The 21278-nt window shown below is 36.9% G+C and overlaps 1 protein-coding gene across 5 annotated transcripts in view; it reads left to right on the top strand.

Annotated features, from left to right (window-relative positions):
* Nucleotides 1-21278, top strand: part of dlg4a (discs, large homolog 4a (Drosophila)) — a 205046-nt gene that overhangs the window by 170238 nt on the left and 13530 nt on the right. For all 5 annotated transcript variants that reach the window (XM_077206714.1, XM_077206713.1, XM_077206712.1 and 2 more), the window contains 9 exons: nt 7466-7635; nt 8011-8147; nt 8869-9013; nt 9174-9312; nt 11662-11818; nt 13965-14067; nt 16288-16402; nt 17813-17989; nt 21159-21201. In XM_077206714.1, coding sequence (XP_077062829.1) covers nt 7466-7635; nt 8011-8147; nt 8869-9013; nt 9174-9312; nt 11662-11818; nt 13965-14067; nt 16288-16402; nt 17813-17989; nt 21159-21201 — 1186 coding nt within the window. The remainder of the gene's footprint in view (nt 1-7465; nt 7636-8010; nt 8148-8868; nt 9014-9173; nt 9313-11661; nt 11819-13964; nt 14068-16287; nt 16403-17812; nt 17990-21158; nt 21202-21278) is intronic.

Here is a 21278-nt window from a genome sequence, read left to right as displayed (position 1 = left end):
CACACGTAGGCTCACTATTGGCCGACGCTGGTCATGTGGGTCACCAGGAAATGAATAGTTGAAATAAAGTCGTTATTTTTGTTTGTTTTTGCGCACAAAAAGTATTCTCGTCGCTTGATAAACTTAAGATTGAGCCACTGCAGTCACTTAGACTATTTTAACGATGTCTTTAATAACTTTTCCGGTCTGGCAAGTTTCAATCCCTTAGAAGCCTATGGAGGAGTGATCCTGCTCTCAGATTTAATAAAAAATATCTTAAATCGTGTTCAAGGTCTTACGGGGTTGAACAACATGAGGGAGAGTAATTACTGACAGAGTTTTCATGTCTGGGTGAACTATCCCTTTAATGATGAGAGAACTATTAACCACACAGTTTGAGTCAGACACACACTGTCAAACCTGATGTCCTGTCAGCTGTTTAATGCTGTCCTCTCCTGTTCTTGGCCGACCGTCGGGTTCATCACTGATGTGCTGAGAGCAAACCGACTGGAGTTTGGAAAAACAAAAACATTTTTCCCCACAGTGTAATTTTACAGTTGAATGAGAATACTCTCTATTTTTCAGTTAAAGGTTTGTAAAGATACTTTGTGTATCTTCATTCTCTTGAAGCATTCAATTATTTGCATAGTACAGGCAAATGAATTATTTAAATGTTATTTAAATTATAATCAAATAATTACATGAATGATATATATTGACTAACAGGGTTGGGGTAACAGTACAAGTAACAAGTAATCAGATTATTTTTTTCAAGTAACTATTAAAATAACGTATTACTTTTAAATTTACAACAAAATATAGTTACATAAGCATTCTGCTTCATTTTTCCTTTTGTGTTTCACAGAAAACGGAAACTAATATATTTTGAGATTTAAAAAAAGAAAATTACAGAAAAATTAAATGCTTAAAAATGCTATTGTAAAAACATGTTCAATGATTAACTGTAAGTTACTTTATCATATGAAAATGGTGAAAATGCGTTGCTTTAACTTTAAAACTCACATTATACATAATTTTTGCTCTAAAATACTTTTTTTATAGTAAAAACAATGAATTACCATATAATTAATGGTGTTAAACAGTAAAAGGACATTAACAGAAGTCCCTGCATGATGATTGTCTTTCAATCATTATTTTGTGTTCCATATTCTGTTATTTAGTTAAAGTTCATTGCATTATTGTGTCCTGATGGTGTTCTGTCGGTGTGTATATGGCAGTGTTAATTTTGTGTTAGATCAGTGTTAGATTGCACTTTCAAGATAACATTTTCAATTGGTTTGTAAATTGTTTTGTGCAGTGAATAATAGACACCAACCGTGATCACCTGACTCTTTCCGATGGCTCAATGGAGGACGAATGCTTAACCCAATGTTTTGCTGACTTTTAAAGATGATCTCATGTATCATCATTTTGTCTGTGTCCATTCCAAATCGCTCCGAAATTTCGTCAATGACATTTTTTCACAGACGAAAACAAGACGATAACTAAATAAACACCTAGTTTTGAATGACAAAAACTATGACGAAAATATATTGACATTTTCGTCAACGAATAAAAACTAGACGAAAATGTTGGATAGTGACGATTTGGGAGGCGATCCAGTCAGAACTGATGTCCTACGTTTGTGGTAGATGCGCACATTTGTATACTGTAATGTGCTGATTTACCCAGCGGTCTCATAAAACGTAAAAAAATGTAAACGTCTGGGAGAATGACTAGAGCAGGCATATAGATCTGAATAAAGGCCATTGTACACTGAGTCCGAAATTCGCATCCGAATTTCTCGCGCGTTAAAAAATAAATACGACCTCACGTTATGTCAATCACGCTTGCACACTGCATCCGAAACTTTCATCCGTCATTAAAAAAATCGAATCGGGTTTGATTTTCTGCGTTTTTCGCATCCGTAGCAAGCAGTTTGAATGGTGTTTTAACAATTCAGAGCCACCGAATCACGAATACGGAAAAACGCATAGAAAAATTTCGGACTCAGTGTGCAAGGACCTTAAGAGTGACGATGCAAAAAAGAGCTCTATTCGGTACGGTTTTCTGTGCGCACACACCCGACCCGAAGCGTGCAGCCATGCACATAGACACCTACACAGCGCACGAGTACTGAGCTCTCTTTGTGTCTGAATAGACAAATACACACAACATTATGTCTAAATGTCCGTTTTGGAGAGTATTCATGTAAACTATGTCGGTTATGCCTTAAACAGTTGTGAGTGTATCAGATGTGCATCAGTGCAATTGGATCCGCATGTCATTGGGCATGATCCGATGTTTTAAAGTGACAGAGATGGTCATGTTCACCAGCGATCTTCAACTAGGTCATATTTTATGGATAGGCCACTTATGGTGAACTCTGATTCATCATGTGACTTTCTACTGTACCGCCTGTAGTAGTATTATATTGGTTATCAGCACATTTTAAAGGGACAATGTGTCGTTTTTTAGGTATTATATTATCTAAAATCAATATTTTTATTCATAAATATGTCCTCAATGGTGTACAAACACCTCTGCCAATTATCTGACTGATCCTCATAAACGAAGAATTTATTATCTTTATATGCATGTGACGGGTAGGTCCACGGAGGCTTCCATGTCGTTCCGCCATCTTGAAAAACTATAGAGTAAACTATAGAAAAACTACTTCAGAGTCAGTGTCACGTGACTGAAAGCAGCAGAAACGGAGGAGCAGAGCAGTGAGAGGCGCTTGTCACTGCCCCGGCAAGTTTATTATTATTCATGCTGTAACATTCGTTTGTTCATTGTGTCAAGTTGCAGTTTGTTTGAAATAACGAACCTGTTCACCCGAAGGAAAACTCGACGAAGTGCTATTAGAAGACATCCCGTCATAGCTTTTTGGTACATAACAGCTACCGTAGATGCAAAATGCATTTGAAAAAGCGAGAGCACAATTTGTTTGAATGCAAAATACAATTTCGACACTAGATGGGAGAAATTCCTACACAATGTCCCTTTAAGGTATAAAGCTCACTTTGTTACATTAATTCTGTAAATTAAATGCATGATTTTAAGTTGTGAAATATACAAGAAGAATCAATATGCCATCCATACTTCTACCGCAAATGTAACAGGATATTTATAGAGTGCATTAACAGATTAAAGGTAATACACATGCTGGGAATATGGTTGAGTAGCAAGAGGTGATGCAAAAAATATGTGGTTTATAATATGCGGTGCTTTTGGTCACTAGTGTAGTTTCATTCATGGTTTTTGAGGACGAGGGCATGTCATGCAACCTGGTTTGTCAGTGTCGGTTTAATTGCACTAGATTCTAGATTCAGATGAATTTGGGTCAAAATACCACAGCATTTGATTATACATTCAGCTTTTGTAATCTACAAAAACCATTTTCTTCTAAAGGCCTATTTGCATAATGAACCTATCTAAGCTAAATTGTAGTCGCATTTGCATTCAGCATTGTTTCTTACAGATGCCGTGACCTTCTCAGACAGACCTGCGGCTCATTTCTGTGTTTCAGAGCTCAGGAGTGGACATGTTGTTGTCCATGTAGATTAAGGAGAGATCTGACAAAACTCACAGGAAAAAATCTGTTTTTCTACTATCTTACTTGGTGGTCAGTATTAATGAGTGTGCTTAATTATGAATATATTTATGGGCAGATATTTCCAGAAAGGGCTATTGACAGGCACTCATTTCCCCCTCTCTCTCTTTATGTTTCTGGATGACAGCACAGCTAGTGCAGCATTTGCACTTCTGAAAGCTAAGGAATATCTGTGTGTTTTGTTGAGTTGTCAGTTTCAGTGAAATGTCTTTTGTCAGATGGCGTTGAGCTCTGTGAACAAAATGCTCTGCTTGAAAAAATAGCAGTCTACTGTACTTTAGTCACGGGTAACGCCATAAACATGATTCCAGTTTATTGAACCTTTATACAAAATATATTATTTTAAAGTTGCATGTTGTTTGTTTTAAATCTCACATTTGATTCATGAGGGGTTTTTTTTTGGCTCATATAGTGAGAATATGAAGCTCATACTCGAAGGAAAAAACAGCTCTATATTATTCAGAAGCCCAAACTGAGCAAAAATATGCAATTTGGTGATTGAGAGATTAACAAATAAACTTCTGATGTATCATTCTTGAAACTCATTTTTTACATGATTTTTGAAAAAAATTATTTATGATAATTAAGTTTCCTCAGTCCAGTAAGTGTCTATAAATTATACTAATAGGCTTTTGCCTGCTAAAAAAGTCAATCTAAAAAAAGTATGAAATATCAAACGACAGAAGGCACGTACCAGATTGTGTACAAAAGGTTTTTCAGCAAAGTTTTTATCGTGTTGATCAGTTTTTTTTTAAAATAAATATGATGCAATTGGCTTTATATGATTAATGATATTGATATTAAGGATTTGTACATTGCATTTAATAGATTGCACTTTCAAGATAACATTTTCCATTGGTTTGTAAATTGTTTTGTGCAGTGAATAATAGACACCAACCGTGATCACATGACTCTTTTCAATGGCTCAATGGAGGACGAATGCTTAACCCAATGTTTTGCTGACTTTTAAAGATGATATCATGTATCATCATTTCTTCTGTGTCCATTCCAAATCGCTCCGTTTTTACTTCCTTTTCTGTCGAAGCTTTTCCAGATCAGTTCGTCTACCTTGGGTTGTTTCGCCAAGTTTATAGTGTAAATGCAGATATAGGATATGGGTCACTTTTAAAAGATGTAAACTGGTCGTCCAAAAAATGGATATATTCTACAAATCGGAACTGGGCATCAAGACCTGGGGCCGGTTGCACCAGCTGTGCGTAAGTTACAACTTAACCTAGTTTTGACGTAAATGGGCACTAAGTTACAACTTACGAACTTCTAAATATTTTTACGTTGCACCATTAAACTTCGTTTAAACGTAACTCTACGTTCCAACTAAATATTTACGGCAGCCTTCGATCAGGAGTAACGGTTGGACTAAAATATCAGACAGACTGAACTGCATCAATAAGCTCTTCTTTTACCTGAAGGACTACATTCTTTAGACATATATGATAATGCTGGCATTTACACTCGCTTACATTTTAAGAGAGAACATTATGTGAAAAGATAACTTCGTTAGCGGCTCTTTAACACCAACCCGTCCTAAACAGCGCCGCTGTGTGCATCGGTCCATGTTGTGCATGTCAAATATCAGACATAATCAATAAACGTAATATCTTTTTTTTTTTTTTAAATATTTATTTATTGATCCTCATTAATTTCATTTCAAATACAGTTTCTGAATGTTATTTACATATGAAAGCACTTATGTTATTCATGATCAAGTATCATATTTAATGGAAACTTATTTTTACCGTTAGTAATGTGAGGCAAAAGTTGTTAGAATGAAGGATAAACTGAAATTCACGGCAATTCAACACAACTTCTGCTCACGTATTTGAAGGCTGCTATTGGTTCATCGAGGCTAAAAGTCATATTATGCGACTACGCATTTCTTTATGGAGAGCTTACGACCTACTAGCTAGGTTCTGCCTTACGAACAAATGTTGCAACGGAATATAGTACCGAGTTAGTTACCAACTAGCTAGTAGTTACTAAGCCTCTAGTGTGTACTTTACGTTCCAATTCAAGAGAGAACTTTCAAACGGCTGGTGCAACTCTACCCTGCGGTGTAAATGCGGCCTAAGATAATGCAAACTTTCAAAATAAAAGAAATATCAAAATGGACTTATTCCATTAAACATTTAAACTGCAAGAGTTTCAGCCTCTGAAAAAGTTTTTCCGTTTTTGGCAGAAAGACAAAATATTCTGAAACTAGTTGAAAACAGGACTTGTTTATACTATGAGAAGTCTGTTATATGATTCTGGATCTGAATCAAGGAGAGAGTGAACGCTTCTGACAGTCAGCCAACGGACATGGTTATTGCCTGATGTCGATAATCTCAAAATGGCCAAATTTCAGACAATTTTTTTCTCTGTAAATACATTTCTATTGCGGCATTAGTTAGTCTCTGTAAACACTGTGTGTATTTGCCGGATGGCTGTGTCTTCTGTAAGCATTAAATTTCTCTAGACATTCAAATTTAAACATAATATAATTTGCACATAAGATGCTGGAGGTTGTTCTGTATGCCAGTGTTGCCAGATCATGTCTAAACGGAAAGAAAATTTTGTAATTTTATTAAAGTAGAAATATTTGAGTGCATTATTTAGTGCCCACACCGTTTTTTTAGCTGTTGTTCCAGAAGCATTTTTTCCACTGGGAGTTTTAAAAATGTCTTTGTTAAAAGCGTTATAAGCCATGAACCAAACAAACCAACTATGAGGTGAATCACAACATTAGAAAACAAGAATTTGAAGCAAAAAAAATATATATTAAAAAAATCAGACAAATAGACAAAGGTACAATACTGTATACTTAACGGCTTTGATAATAGAAATAACTACAATCCAATGGAGCACTGCGAATGACATAAATTAAAAATAATGGAGAAATATAAAATTATACATTTGATATTGTTGATTATATCTATAAAAAGTATATATTTTTAGTTTGTTGCAAAAAAAATAAATATATAATCATGGCAGCTTTTTGCAAGTTTTTTTGGGCACAGATTTTTGTTGTTGCTCGCAGTGATTCTCTGATTGGTGGAATTTTCTCTACAGCATCATGGGTAATGTAGTTTTTCACAATAAAGAGGGCCGTCAAACATGATTTTTTAAAAAAAAAAGAAAGAAATAATGCAGCTGACAGCTTCAATAGAAGCATATCCCATTGATTAACAACCTCGGAGCGCAAAACTAGGGCTGTCTTTAAAGGTTTATAAGACATCTTTAAATATAAATGTCCCTATGGAGAAAATGAATGAAGTTTTGTGACTTTTTTTGACTGCTGTCAGTTCAAAGGTTAATTTATAGCTGAGCTCCAGCAGCTTCTGACACGTGTTCGTTCTGAATTCTGATGGGAAAACTGCCTTAACTTCTTTTTCCTTACCTCTCTCTCTCTCTCTCTCTCTCTCTCTCTCTCTCTCTCTCTCTCTCTCTCTCTCTCTCTCTCTCTCTCTCTCTCTCTCTCTCTCTCTCTCAATTCAATTCAAATGAGCTTTATTGGCATGACTTGTACAGTATTGCCAAAGCATTGGCCATTACATATGCAATGAACAAATAATCACAAAAATCAATCAGTAAAAACGAATAATAATTAATTAATTTTAAAAAATGCATGAAATTATAACATTTAAAACACACACTTTTGTACGTTTGTACCAAAATTCAGACAAGATAAAGATAATTCTGACTTCAGTTTTGTCCACTGGCTGACTCTCGTAGTTTGTGGCAGGCTGTTACATACTTTGCTGCTGTTGTGATTGAGCTAGAGTTTTCTCCCAAAATATGATTTAATTTTTCCTTGCCTCTCTCTCTCTCTCTCTCTCTCTCTCTCTCTCTCTCTCTCTCTCTCTCTCTCAGAGTAAATGACAGTATTCTGTTTGTGAATGACGTTGATGTTCGGGAGGTGACCCACAGTCAGGCAGTGGAAGCCCTCAAAGAGGCGGGCGCTATCGTCAGACTCTATGTATTACGCAGGAAACCCATCGCTGAGAAAGTCACCGAACTCAAGCTCATCAAAGGGCCAAAAGGTATGGACAATAAAACGTATTTGAGTCACTGTTTTTTTGGTTTGACGCTGTGCTGGGGTGCATCCCAAAATCAGCATCACAAAAAAGCAAAAGTTTTCAAAACCAGATACTCTATTTATGGGTCTATTTATCATGTACATTTATTCATTTAGCAGACACTTTTATCCAAAGCAACTTGAAAATGAGGAATACAGCAGTGCGATTTATCTTAAGGAGGCAATAACACAAGAAACGCTAGCAATACAAAGAATATTTCGGAGTTTGGAATATTATCACCCATTATTAAGTTGTTCTGCAACTGTCAAAAAAGGGTCCAAGTGCATCTTTTTAACAAATGAATTGAAAGTTTTCTTGCACCTTGCATTTCTCTCTCAGGGCTAGGCTTTAGTATAGCGGGTGGTGTCGGTAACCAGCACATCCCCGGTGACAACAGCATTTATGTCACAAAGATCATCGAGGGAGGGGCGGCTCATAAGGACGGACGACTACAGATTGGTGATAAGATACTGGCGGTAAGACGACACATATGCATCATTGATGAGGACTAATACACATGTGTTAAGATAGACTGGAGTAATTAATTTAAAGGGATGGTTCACCCAAAAATCTAAATTCTGTCAGTATTTACTCACCCTCATGTTGTTCCAAGTAAGACGTTCGTTCATCTTCAGAACACAAATTAAGATATTTTTGATTAAATCATCGTTAAAATAGGCCCACAGAGAAGGAAATGAATAGTTGAAATAAAGTCGTTATTTTTGTTTTTTTTTGCGCACAAAAAGTATTCCCGTCGCTTGATAAACTTAAGATTGAGCCACTCACTTGGACTATTTTAACGATGTCTTTAATAACTTTTCGTGGAACGAGTTTCAATCCCTTAGAAGCCTATGGAGGAGTGATCCAGCTCTCAGATTTAATCAAAAATATCTTAATTCGTGTTCCGAAGATGAACGAAGGTCTTACGGGGTTGAACAACATGAGGGTGAGTAATTACTGACAGAATGTTCATTTTTGGGTGAACTATCCCTTTAAGCTGCATCACATAGTCACTGGCTCTTCAATGCCGCCACCTGCTGGTCACAAGTGGAACTACAGGCAGGTTGTGCTTATTGGAATGCAGCACAGGAGAAAAGCAGTCAATCTGTAGTTCACTTTGAAACATTTAAGAGCACTTTTTTCCACAAGGGACACTTGCTCCATAACATCAGTCTCTGAATCTAATGTCAACTGCAGGTGAATAATGTGTGTTTGGAGGACGTGATGCATGAGGATGCGGTGGGTGCGCTGAAGAACACAGCAGAGGTCGTCTACCTCAGAGTGGCAAAGCCAAATAACCTGTACCTTACCAACAACTACAACCCACCAGACCTCACAAGCAGTGAGTACACAGCGCACAGAAATGCGGACTATTTAACACAGCAAAATAAACAGTTGTGCTTGAGGATACCTGATTTATTTTCATGCAAAACTCTTAAATATCTTTTCAAGATTCACTCATGGTGGCATCATGGTGATTTTTGTGTGTGTTCACCCTTCAGCGTACTCTCCGCATATGGACTCGGACCTTGGACATCCAAACTTCCTGGCCTCGGATTACCCACAAGCCCTCACTCCCACCTCACCGAGCCGCTTTTCTCCTGTGCTGCATGGCTTAATGGGAGATGACGACTTACCCAGGTAATGCTGTCTGGGAAACTGCAAGCTAATGAGTCAGCAGTTCTTGCGCATTACAATAAATTGGAAGGATTTAGAATGGAGTTTTTATTCATCACCTTGGGTGGGTTTATAAAAAAATAAAATAATTGGCAGTAGAGATTAAAAATCGACTCCATTTACAGCTATGATGCAAACAGCAGCCGATATTGAACTGTCTTTTGGCCTTTATAGATTTAGTGATTTGAATTTATTAACAAAACTTCTTCAAGTGAAGACCAGATAAATACCCAAAAGTTTAAAAATGTAAAGGTTAAGCTGAGCTGGATGCTACATTGTTAAACTGGTGACCATTGAGTCACATTCATGGATGGGTTTGATCCCAAAGGGTTCATTGTATTATTCACTTAACATATTAATTCTGAAGCACAAGGCCCTTTATAATCAAAACTAAATCCTTCAAATGAGATCCACACACACACACACATATATATATATATATGTGTGTGTGTGTATATATATATATATATTATAGTATATATATATATATTATATATATATATTAGGGCTGTGAAAAGATTAATCGCGATTAATCGCATCCAAAATAAAAGTTTGTGTTTACATAATATATGTGTGTGCACTGTGTATAATTATTTTGTGTGTATATATATATATATATATAAATACACACACATGCATGTATACATTTAAGAAACTTTTTTTATTTATATATAAAATATTTATATTTATATATATTATAAATAAATATATACAGTATATACATGCAAATATTTCTTAAATATATTCATGCGTGTGTGTATTTATATATATATATATACACAAAATAATTATACACAGTGCACACACATATATTATGTAAACACAAACTTTTATTTTGGATGTGATTAATCGCGATTAATCTTTTCACAGCCCTAATATATATATATATATATATATATATATATATATATATATATATATATATATATGTGTGTGTGTATATGTACAGTAGGTAGGGCTGACTTTTACATAGAAAATGGACAAAGCCTAAATAAATGATGTATGGGTTTCTGTAACATTCCTAAATAATGTGCTCCCGTCACTCAGAAAATTTATAATGAACCAATGTTTTTATCAATTTGATAATGCTTTAAACTAACAATAAGAGTGTAGTATCAGCTCTGTCTGACGCATTATACCTTCATTAAATCCATTCTGCACAATTTCACATTGCTTCTCCTCATAATTAGAACTGAAATAGAATTGTATCTAATTTGATTCACTGCCACTCTCGCCTCAGGCTTGCTCAATGCCAGACTAAAGGATTAAAGTATCATGGAATAACTTTCCTTCAGCTCTCAGATGAAGATCATTACAGCTGGGCGATATGACCAAAATCTTATACCACAAAAGGAATACATTTTTTTAATGATGCAGCACATTTCATTATCTAGTAATCCGATCTGAAATTTTGTCCGTATACCAAAACATACATATATATATATTTTTAGTTTTTATATTTCTAAAAAAAAAACACACAAAATGTCTGCAAATTAAATTCAACAGCTTTTAAACTCACACCTGCCTTTTCTCCAGCACCACGTTTTCTCCGTTGCTCTCAGTAGTGAATATTTTTAGCCAGTCTTACCCAGATGTCAAAGTTGCACAGATGTATCTGCATAATTTGAAAATGATCAATTAAATAGAGCTTAATCTCAACTGGTTAATCATTTATATCATCATCATATATTGTCATATAACCCAGCCCTAAAATGGCTCAGTGTAACATATAAGACATTATTAGGCTCTTTTATTCCTAATAATTATTATTAAGGTTCCTTATTTCATTTTGGAGGTGAAATGTACAATGCAAATGTGTTATAAACCTATGTAGGAATGACTGATGACTCGTTTCAGGCAGTTCAGAATCTATTATTTCTTTTAGGAGACAATAACTCAATTTATCTAAACTTTGATCTTTGAAACTTTACAGATCTTTTAAATTCACAAACAGCTCTGTTACACACTACATGAAAGATAATATCTGAAAAAGCATAATAGGGGCCCTTTAAGAAACTACAGACATAACTGTGTGACTTTCATTAAAGCTGCTTTGAAACAGTGCATTGTAAAAGCACTAGACTTGACTAAGCCAGTGTGTATCTAAATCAACAATAGTTTAAAAATAATTATTTCTATAAATAAAGGTTAGCTTCTTTGCTTGAATACATCAATAAGTTGATTCACTTGCCATATCTGGCGGACAGCACAGGAAACATCATATGTGAAGTAATGTGTGTTTTACCGGCAAAGATTATTACCCTTATCTTGGAATTCCTTTGTAATATCTTTCCCTTCTGTTGTGTGTCTCAGGGACCCGAGGCGTGTTGTGATCCATAGAGGATCCACGGGTTTGGGGTTTAATATCGTTGGAGGAGAGGATGGTGAGGGAATATTCATCTCTTTCATCCTGGCAGGAGGCCCTGCGGACCTGAGCGGAGAACTGCGCAAGGGAGATCAAATCTTGAGTGTGAGAACATGCAAACACACACATACTCATGTATCAACAACATAATCTCAATATGAAAGGATTTTCACACCGTGCTTTTGCATTTTGGGGAATACAACAGCAGCTGCAGTCAAATCACATGTTTTGAATCTAGAATTACAGTACAGAAAATGCCATAATGTGCCTGACAACTGCAGCTAATGCTAGCCATGATGTGCCTGAAAACTGCAGCTAATGCTAGCCATGATGTGCCTGAAAACTGCAGCTAATGCTAGCCATGATGTGCCTGAAAACTGCAGCTAATGCTAGCCATGATGTGCCTGAAAACTGCAGCTAATGCTAGCCATGATGTGCCTGACAACTGCAGGTAATGCTAGCCATCATGTGCCTGACAACTGCAGCTAATGCTAGCCATGATGTGCCTGACAACTGCAGCTAATGCTAGCCATGATGTGCCTGACAACTGCAGCTAATGCTAGCCATGATGTGCCTGACAACTGCAGCTAATGCTAGCCATGATGTGCCTGACAACTGCAGCTAATGCTAGCCATGATGTGCCTGAAAACTGCAGCTAATGCTAGCCATAATGTGCCTGAAAACTGCAGCTAATGCTAGCCATGATGTGCCTGAAAACTGCAGCTAATGCTAGCCATGATGTGCCTGAAAACTGCAGCTAATGCTAGCCATGATGTGCCTGACAACTGCAGGTAATGCTAGCCATCATGTGCCTGACAACTGCAGCTAATGCTAGCCATGATGTGCCTGACAACTGCAGCTAATGCTAGCCATGATGTGCCTGACAACTGCAGCTAATGCTAGCCATGATGTGCCTGACAACTGCAGCTAATGCTAGCCATGATGTGCCTGACAACTGCAGCTAATGCTAGCCATGATGTGCCTGACAACTGCTGCTAATGCTAGCCATGATGTGCCTGACAACTGCAGCTAATGCTAGCCATGATGTGCCTGACAACTGCAGCTAATGCTAGCCATGATGTGCCTGACAACTGCCGCTAATGCTAGACATGATGTGCCTGACAACTGCAGCTAATGCTAGACATGATGTGCCTGACAACTGCAGCTAATGCTAGCCATGATGTGCCTGACAACTGCAGCTAATGCTAGACATGATTTGCCTGACAACTGCAGCTAATGCTAGACATGATTTGCCTGACAACTGCAGCTAATGCTAGACATGATGTGCCTGAAAACTGCAGCTAATGCTAGACATGATGTGCCTGACAACTGCAGCTAATGCTAGCCATGATGTGCCTGACAACTGCAGCTAATGCTAGCCATGATGTGCCTGACAACTGCAGCTAATGCTAGCCATGATGTGCCTGACAACTGCAGCTAATGCTAGCCATGATGTGCCTGAAAACTGCAGCTAATGCTAGCCATGATGGCAGATCAATATGTTTAATGATTAACTATATGTACATTCTGTATCTTTTAATGGAGAGTGCATTCATCTTTGCCCATGTATCATTAATATACACCTGACAATCAAAGATGAAGTGCAAAGTGTAACAAATGCTCTTTGCAAAAAAGAGGAAAATCTTATACATCAATATTGTACATATTTATTATAATGCTGAGTATGCTTATCATCATTACATTAATATGCCATTTAAAAGACAGAACTGTTCAAATATATTCAAAGTGGCAACACTTTAAATTAATAATGTATCATTAATAATGTTTCTCAATATTACCATTTTTACGGTATTTTTTTTATCAAAAGAAATGCAGCCATGCGGAGCAGAAGAGTATTCTTACAAAAACATTTAAAATCTTACCGACCCAAACTTTCCAACAGTAGTGTGTATTTATGAAAGTCATTTTAGACTCCCATATTGTGCATTTTTTTAATATTGCAAAATATGCTGATTGTCATAATAATATTATTATTATTATTATAAAGATGTTTGGATTAGTTCATGCCAGCATACAGGGATCTGAAAATGCATATATATATCGAAATAAAATTTGGTAAGAGCCTAATATTCACAGCAATAAAGAAAAGTTATTGTTAATATTTCAACAATTAATGCAGCAGTATTGATAACAGTGTATCACTTCTGCTGTTGTCTTGTTGAGGAGTGGTTTAGCAGTATTGTGTTAAGGCTGTGAGATGTGTAATATAATGATATGATGTGTTTCTCAGGTGAATGGAGTGGATCTCCGGGTAGCTACACATGAACAAGCAGCAGCTGCCTTGAAGAATGCTGGACAGACTGTAACCATCATCGCTCAATACAGGCCAGAAGGTCAGAACACACACACACACACACACACACACACACACACATTGGGTTTCCATGTTTTATGGGGACTGTCCTTAGACATAATGATTTTATACTGCAAACTGTATATTCTGGGGTTAAATGACATATATCTTAGGGTTTACCTGAACTACACACACACACACACACACACCCACACACACACACACACACACACACACACACACACACACACACACACACACACACACACACACACACACACAGAAACACAAACATTGGGTTTCCATGTTTTATGGGGACTGTCCTTAGACATAATGATTTTATACTGCAAACTGTATATTCTGGGGTTAAATGGCATACATCTTAGGGTTTACCTGAACTACACACACACAGACTCACACACGTACACACACACTCACACACGTACACACACACACACACATTGGGTTTCCATGTTTTATGGGGACTGTCCTTAGACATAATGATTTTATACTGCAAACTGTATATTCTGGGGTTAAATGGCATATATCTTAGGGTTTACCTGAACTACACACACACACACTCACACACGTACACACACACACACACACACTCACACACGTACACACACACACACACACACACTCACACACGTACACACACACACACACACACACACACACACACTCACTCACACACGTACACACACACACACACACACACACACACACACACACACACACACACACACACACACACACACACACACAGAAACACAAACATTGGGTTTCCATGTTTTATGGGGACTGTCCTTAGACATAATGATTTTATACTGCAAACTGTATATTCTGGGGTTAAATGGCATATATCTTAGGGTTTACCTGAACTACACACACACACACACTCACACACGTACACACACACACACACACACACACACACACACACACACACACACACACACACACACACACACACACACATACACACACACACACACACACGCACGCACACCAACACACTCACACACGTACACACACACACACACACACACACACACACACACACACACACACACACACACACACACACACAGAAACACAAACATTGGGTTTCCATGTTTTATGGGGACTGTCCTTAGACATAATGATTTTATATTGCAAACTGTATATTCTGGGGTTAAATTACATATATTTTAGGGTTTACCTGAACTACACACACACTCACACACGTACACACACACACACACACACACATACACACACACACACACCTGACAATCCTACCCACTGGGTCCAAATTTAGCACTTACTAAATACAGGTTAAAAAAGAAAATAAATAAAATGTTAATGGACAGTTTACAGTTAATCTTATAGGAACTAGAAAATACGTGTGTGTGTGTGTGTGCTATATTTCTTTCAAATAATTGTCTCTTGTTTAGATATTTTGCTATATAATGCATACACTATATGTTTATACATTTTTATTTGTGGCTGAAGTCTCAAATAGTTTTTGGGGCCGCTGTATACACTACCGTCAGTGGCAGCGCTGGGCTTTCTGGGGCTGGAGGCTCGAGACCCGTCAGACATTAGCATAGCACCGCCAATAATGAATGTTTTAATGTGTCTATATCTGTATAAACAATGGTCTTGCTGAGGGGACGAGTCAAATCAGCCACGCTCAGGTACGACGCGCATTAGCGAACAGCGATCATATTAAGCTCCTCATCAACAGTATCATAATGGAGCGCTATTAAATATGAAGCAAAAGACCACACACACACACTTCAGACATCTCAGAATACCTCAGAAAACAACAACAGACGTATTGTGCTCTTGTAATCTGCTATTGGTGAGTAGTTACTTTAGTGGCTTAAGCCGTTTATTACTGTCGAAACCACTGATCTTTTTTTGAATATGCTCTCATGTTATAAACATCAAATAATATGTTTTTTAATATAAATTCTTGCACTTGGTTTAATGATGTAAACAGAGGTCTTTGACCGTTGCGACTTGTCAAGTCAAAAGTTCAACTTTTAAAAACAGGTCTCGACACCCTGCGCTCTTTTCCATTTTGTTTGCTTTTTAAAAGTACAAATGAAAGTATTATTTCAGCCTACCTCAGTTTTAAAGCCCTCATTACCTGTTCCGGCCAGTAGCTAAATTGATAACATGTGCTTTATAATTGTGCGAACACTTTACAGCGTGACCTTGTAAATTTGTAGTTTTAAGATAAAATGAAAATTTGTGTTTGTTTGTGCAGAGTACAGTCGATTTGAAGCTAAAATTCATGACCTCAGAGAGCAGTTGATGAACAGCAGTATGGGCTCTGGAACAACTACATTACGAAGTAACCCAAAACGAGGGTTTTATATCAGGTAAACGTACAACACACACACACACACCACAACTCTAAATTCTGAACACACTAATGGAGTCACATGTACAAATCTGGCTTACAATATTTCCAAATCCATTATCATCATTTCCTGTCCTCTTTCCACTATACTCCTCAGCTGTATGTATACTATGTGCAGTATGCTCATTTTTTTTGTATTCATGCCCTTGTGGAAAAGAAGTTCACTTTAGCATACTTGTATTTATTACAGAAAATATATATTTTAATAAAATATACTTGAGTGAAAACTGAAAAGAAGGTTTTCAACATGTTTAAAATTAAAGTAAAATGTATCATACATTTTGTTTTACATTATTTATTTACATAAAATTAATTATATTAAATGCAGTTATCTGAACTTATCCGAGTGCTTTTTTGACCCACTTCAGTAGGACTTAAGTACATCTCTATATGTAATTTTATAATTCTATTGTCTTTGAAATATGATTAAAGTGAACTGACAAATGTACTGACAATCATTTATGGTTAGCTAAAATATACTTTAATGTCATTTTTACTGAAACTTATATCAAGCATTTAAATATATTTGTAATTACACATTTATAATGATGAAGTTGCAGTTTATTGCATTTAAAATATATTAACTTTAAATGTATTAAATAACACTAAAGTTAAAATTATAATCAAGTGCTTTACACGTGCTATAATGTGTTAAAATACGTGTGCTTATTTAAAGCATTATGATTTAAAATAAAAAAGGGACATTTTAATTTGACAATATTACAAAGTGCATTTTTTAAAAAGTGTACTTAAGTGTGTTAAGAAAGTCATGAAAGTTTACTCTCTTTAAGTGTACTTTCAAGATTTGAATGACACTAAAATAACACGATGAATATAATTAAGCGCACTTGTTGTTCACAAGAGTGGAATCACAAGATGACCTACTACATTTGCTAAAATGCCCAGCATACAAGCTGAGCACACTGTGTAAATGCATCCCATAATCCACTGCACTCAACTTCACCTTCCCTCTCCAGTGTGACAAATGAACTGGATACTAAATATACTGCTATTTCAATCTCTTTCTCATTATTTAAGTGTTAATTTTGAAGTTGCAATGAAAAGTGTAGTATTCTATAGTTTCAAATGTGTATTCCTGCTGTTTAACATACTATTTAAAAAATAGTATACACTGCTCAGTATGCAGAAAGAAATCGGAAGGCTAATATTCCATTCTGAACATAACCAATGAATAACAAAGAAAAAGGACAAAAATATAAGGTCTGTGCTGCTTCATTTCAAACCAGTTCCATGAACATTTTCCTTTGATGTTCCTCCTTTTCAGTCCTTCTGTCTCTAACCGTCCTCCCTTATCCTCTCTTTTCCCCGTGACTTATGTCTCTCTCTCTCTCTCTCTCTCTCTCGGCAGGGCTCTGTTTGACTATGATAAGACCGCAGACTGTGGTTTCCTGAGTCAGGCCGTGGGCTTCAGGTTTGGAGATGTGCTGCATGTTTTGGACTGTGGAGATGAAGAGTGGTGGCAGGCCTGCAGAGTCAGTCCTCAGGGGGACGAGGAAGAGGTCGGCTTCATCCCCAGCAAGCGGAGGTGTGTGTGTGTGTCTGTGTGTGTGTGTGTGTGTGTGTGTGTGTGTGTGTGTGTGTGTGTGTGTGTGTGTGTGTGTGTGGCGGCTTTCTCTTGTGTTATCTCCTCTGTTGTCCTTGAACAAAATAATATTCAAACGGCTTAAAGAAGCTTTTTAGCTTTTCACACACTGTTTCAAGGACACGCTCTTGAAGCATTTATCCGCACATAGCCCGAACCCAAAATAGTCATTTCAAAAGACATTTCTGTGATAAATACTTAACTGAAGCTCTATCAACAACATGTGAAATTTTTAAACCAAAAATGTTCACTCCTCCCTTAGATTATAAAAGTGAAAATTACACTGTTTGGTGTTGGTAAGATTTTTGAACAAAGTCTCTTAATTTATTCATGTGATCAAAGCTGAATTTTCAGCATCATTACTCCAGTCTTCAGTGTCACATGATCCTTCAGAAATCATTCTAATATGATGATTTGATGGACAAGACACATTTCTGATTATTATCAATGTTGAAAACAGTTGTGCTGCTTCATATTTTTATTTTAAATGCATTTTTATCAGGACTCTTTGATGAATAGAAAGTTTAAATTAAATAAAAATCTATAACATTCTATGTAAAGAACACTTCGTTTATCACTACTTGGTTTATAAGCTTTACATTGTCGTGACAGAAATAGGAGATTTTATCATACCAGTCTCCCATTAAAGGGATAGTTCACCCAAAAATGTAAATTCTGTCAGTAATTACTCTCCCTCATGTTGTTTAACCCCGTAAGACCTTCGTTCATCTTCAGAACACGAATTAAGATATTTTTGATTAAATCTGAGAGCTGGATCACTCCTCCATAGGCTTCTAAGGGATTGAAACTTGTTCCCCGAAAATGGACATCGTTAAAATAGTCCAAGTGACTCCAGTGGCTCAATCTTAAGTTTATCAAGTGACGAAATACTTTTTGTGCGCAAAAACAAACAAAAATAACGACTTTATTTCAACTATTGATTTCCTTCTCTGTGGGCCTCTAGTCAGTTCACTAGTGTAACAGCGCAGCGCTTCTGTGTTGTACGTCACACGCTTCAATAGTGAGCCTACGTGTGACGTACAACACAGAAGCGCTGCGCTGTTACACTAGTGAACTGACTCGAGGCCCACAGAGAAGGAAATCAATAGTTGAAATAAAGTCGTTACTTTTTGCGCACAAAAAGTATTCTCGTCACTTGATAAACTTAAGATTGAGCCACTGTAGTCACTTGGACTATTTTAAAGATGTCTTCAGGGCTCCAGACTAACTTTTTTCACCTCCGTCCTGGAACCGTCCTGAAAAACAATTTGAACCGTCCTAAAGTGAATGTGAACTGTCCCAAAATCAAAATGTTGTTTCTGTACTTTGTTATTATCATCTATAGTTGTTAGTCACATAATAAAAACACCATTAAAATCTTTATGATAAATATTATTATATTTATTTAGCTCCATTCAAAGTAGTTATCTGTAAACAGGTAAAAAACAGATTTAATAAAAAAATCAGGAGTTAAATGCTTTTTTGTATTCATGTAGAACAAATCTTTTTTTTTTTTTTTTTTTTTTACATATACAAAAATTAAGAGAAAAATACATACAGCTCAAAACGTTTTTGAGTTGGTTGGATTAAACGATAACAAATAAATACTGGGCTAGTCCATTTTGACCCAGGCCTATGGTGACTAGTGAGTGATTTTCATTTTAGCAGTTCATCCAATAAGCAGCCCGAGGAAAGCTTTGAGTGAAAGCTTCTCAGCCAATCAGCGGCTTCTACCCCACGTGTGGACTCTTAATCCTGCCAAAACTGCATCGTCACCACAAGTGATCCAATGACATGAATGACGTTGGCGCACAAGCTTTTCAAAGCGAGCTCTATGGGGCTGTTTACACCTGGCCACTTCATACGTTTTCTGTGATTGGATAGCTCTCCGATCGTGAAAAGACCAGGTGTAAATGCCCTCCGAAACGCATTCGAGACGGATTTAAATCCGATCACTCAAACAACTTCAGGAGGAGATCTGAGACTCATTCCAGACGAAACTGGACAAGTGTAAATGCATCTGGTTTTTGAAACCACATGTAGATTTAACTTTTGTGTGTCCAGATGTAATGAAGTGGCCAGGTGTAAACAGCCCCATTGAGACAGACACAGACGGTAGCTATTATTTAGCAAATATGAAAAGCAAAGCAATCTGTTTTACGTTACCATTGTTTAACCAGCGCAACATATTTGCGATGTCATTAAGCCATTTGACAGAGATGCACCCGGTACCGCGGAACACGTCTCCGGGTGAGTAGCGGCCAGTGATAGTAACTATAGTAACAGCATGAGAAGACGCGCTCCGTTGTAGTCAGCGTTTGGTCGGTTAATTTTGGCGTTTTCTAAGTAAGTTAGGCTAATAGGATAGTAATAAATGAACACACATACACAAATGTCTTTCGTCCTGTAGGCGTCCTGGAGAATATTTCTGTTCGTCCTAAACACATTTTCTATCGTCCCCAGGACGGCATTAGTCTCGAGCCCTGGATGTCTTTAATAACTTTTCAGGGAACAAGTTTCAATCCCTTAGAAGCCTATGGAGGAGTGATCCAGCTCTCAGATTTAATCAAAAATATCTTAATTTGTGTTCCGAAGATGAACGAAGGTCTTACGGGGTTGAACAACATGAGGGAGAGTAATTACTGACAGAATTTTCATTTTTGGATGAACTATCCCTTTAATGTTTTATGGCTTTAATCTCGCTTTGGACAAATTCACTAAACAGTTGTGCCATTTTTGCATGTGCTATTTCAGCTGTGTAACTGTTTTAACATTGTGTTCATTTGGCATTATCCAGATTGTCACTCACTTTGCAAAAAGCAAACAGAAACACACCAGCTGAGAGTAAAGAATGCAGTTAGAATGTCCTCAAATGAAGGATATTGTGCCAAAAAAAAGTAGTTTTTGATATTAAATAGTTAAGCAATATTATACAAGCAAGAGTGCTGTTTTTCCCAAATGGTGTCTGCATCATTTGCATAATTGCATTTGCATGTGGGAATAAACAACAGCATCAGATGGGCACAACTCCTACTCAGTGAATTTCCCCTCAGCGTTCATTTTCCTGTTTTTATTTATCTTGTGTCATTTATTCAACCACTCTCTCTTCCAGGGTTGAGAGAAAAGAGTGGTCGCGCTTGAAGTCACAAGAAAGGGTAAGCTCCATGCAAAAACACAAACAGCTGTTTGCCGTTCCCATTCACCCTTTTTTCTTTAAATTACTCCAAAAACA

Source organism: Siphateles boraxobius, unplaced genomic scaffold (assembly GCF_051911475.1).
Source record: "Siphateles boraxobius isolate OS27281-9 unplaced genomic scaffold, OSU_SipBor_1 56, whole genome shotgun sequence".
NCBI lineage: Eukaryota > Metazoa > Chordata > Actinopteri > Cypriniformes > Leuciscidae > Siphateles > Siphateles boraxobius.
The sequence above is the reverse complement of the archived record's forward strand: the minus strand, read 5'-3'. Positions and strand labels throughout refer to the sequence as shown.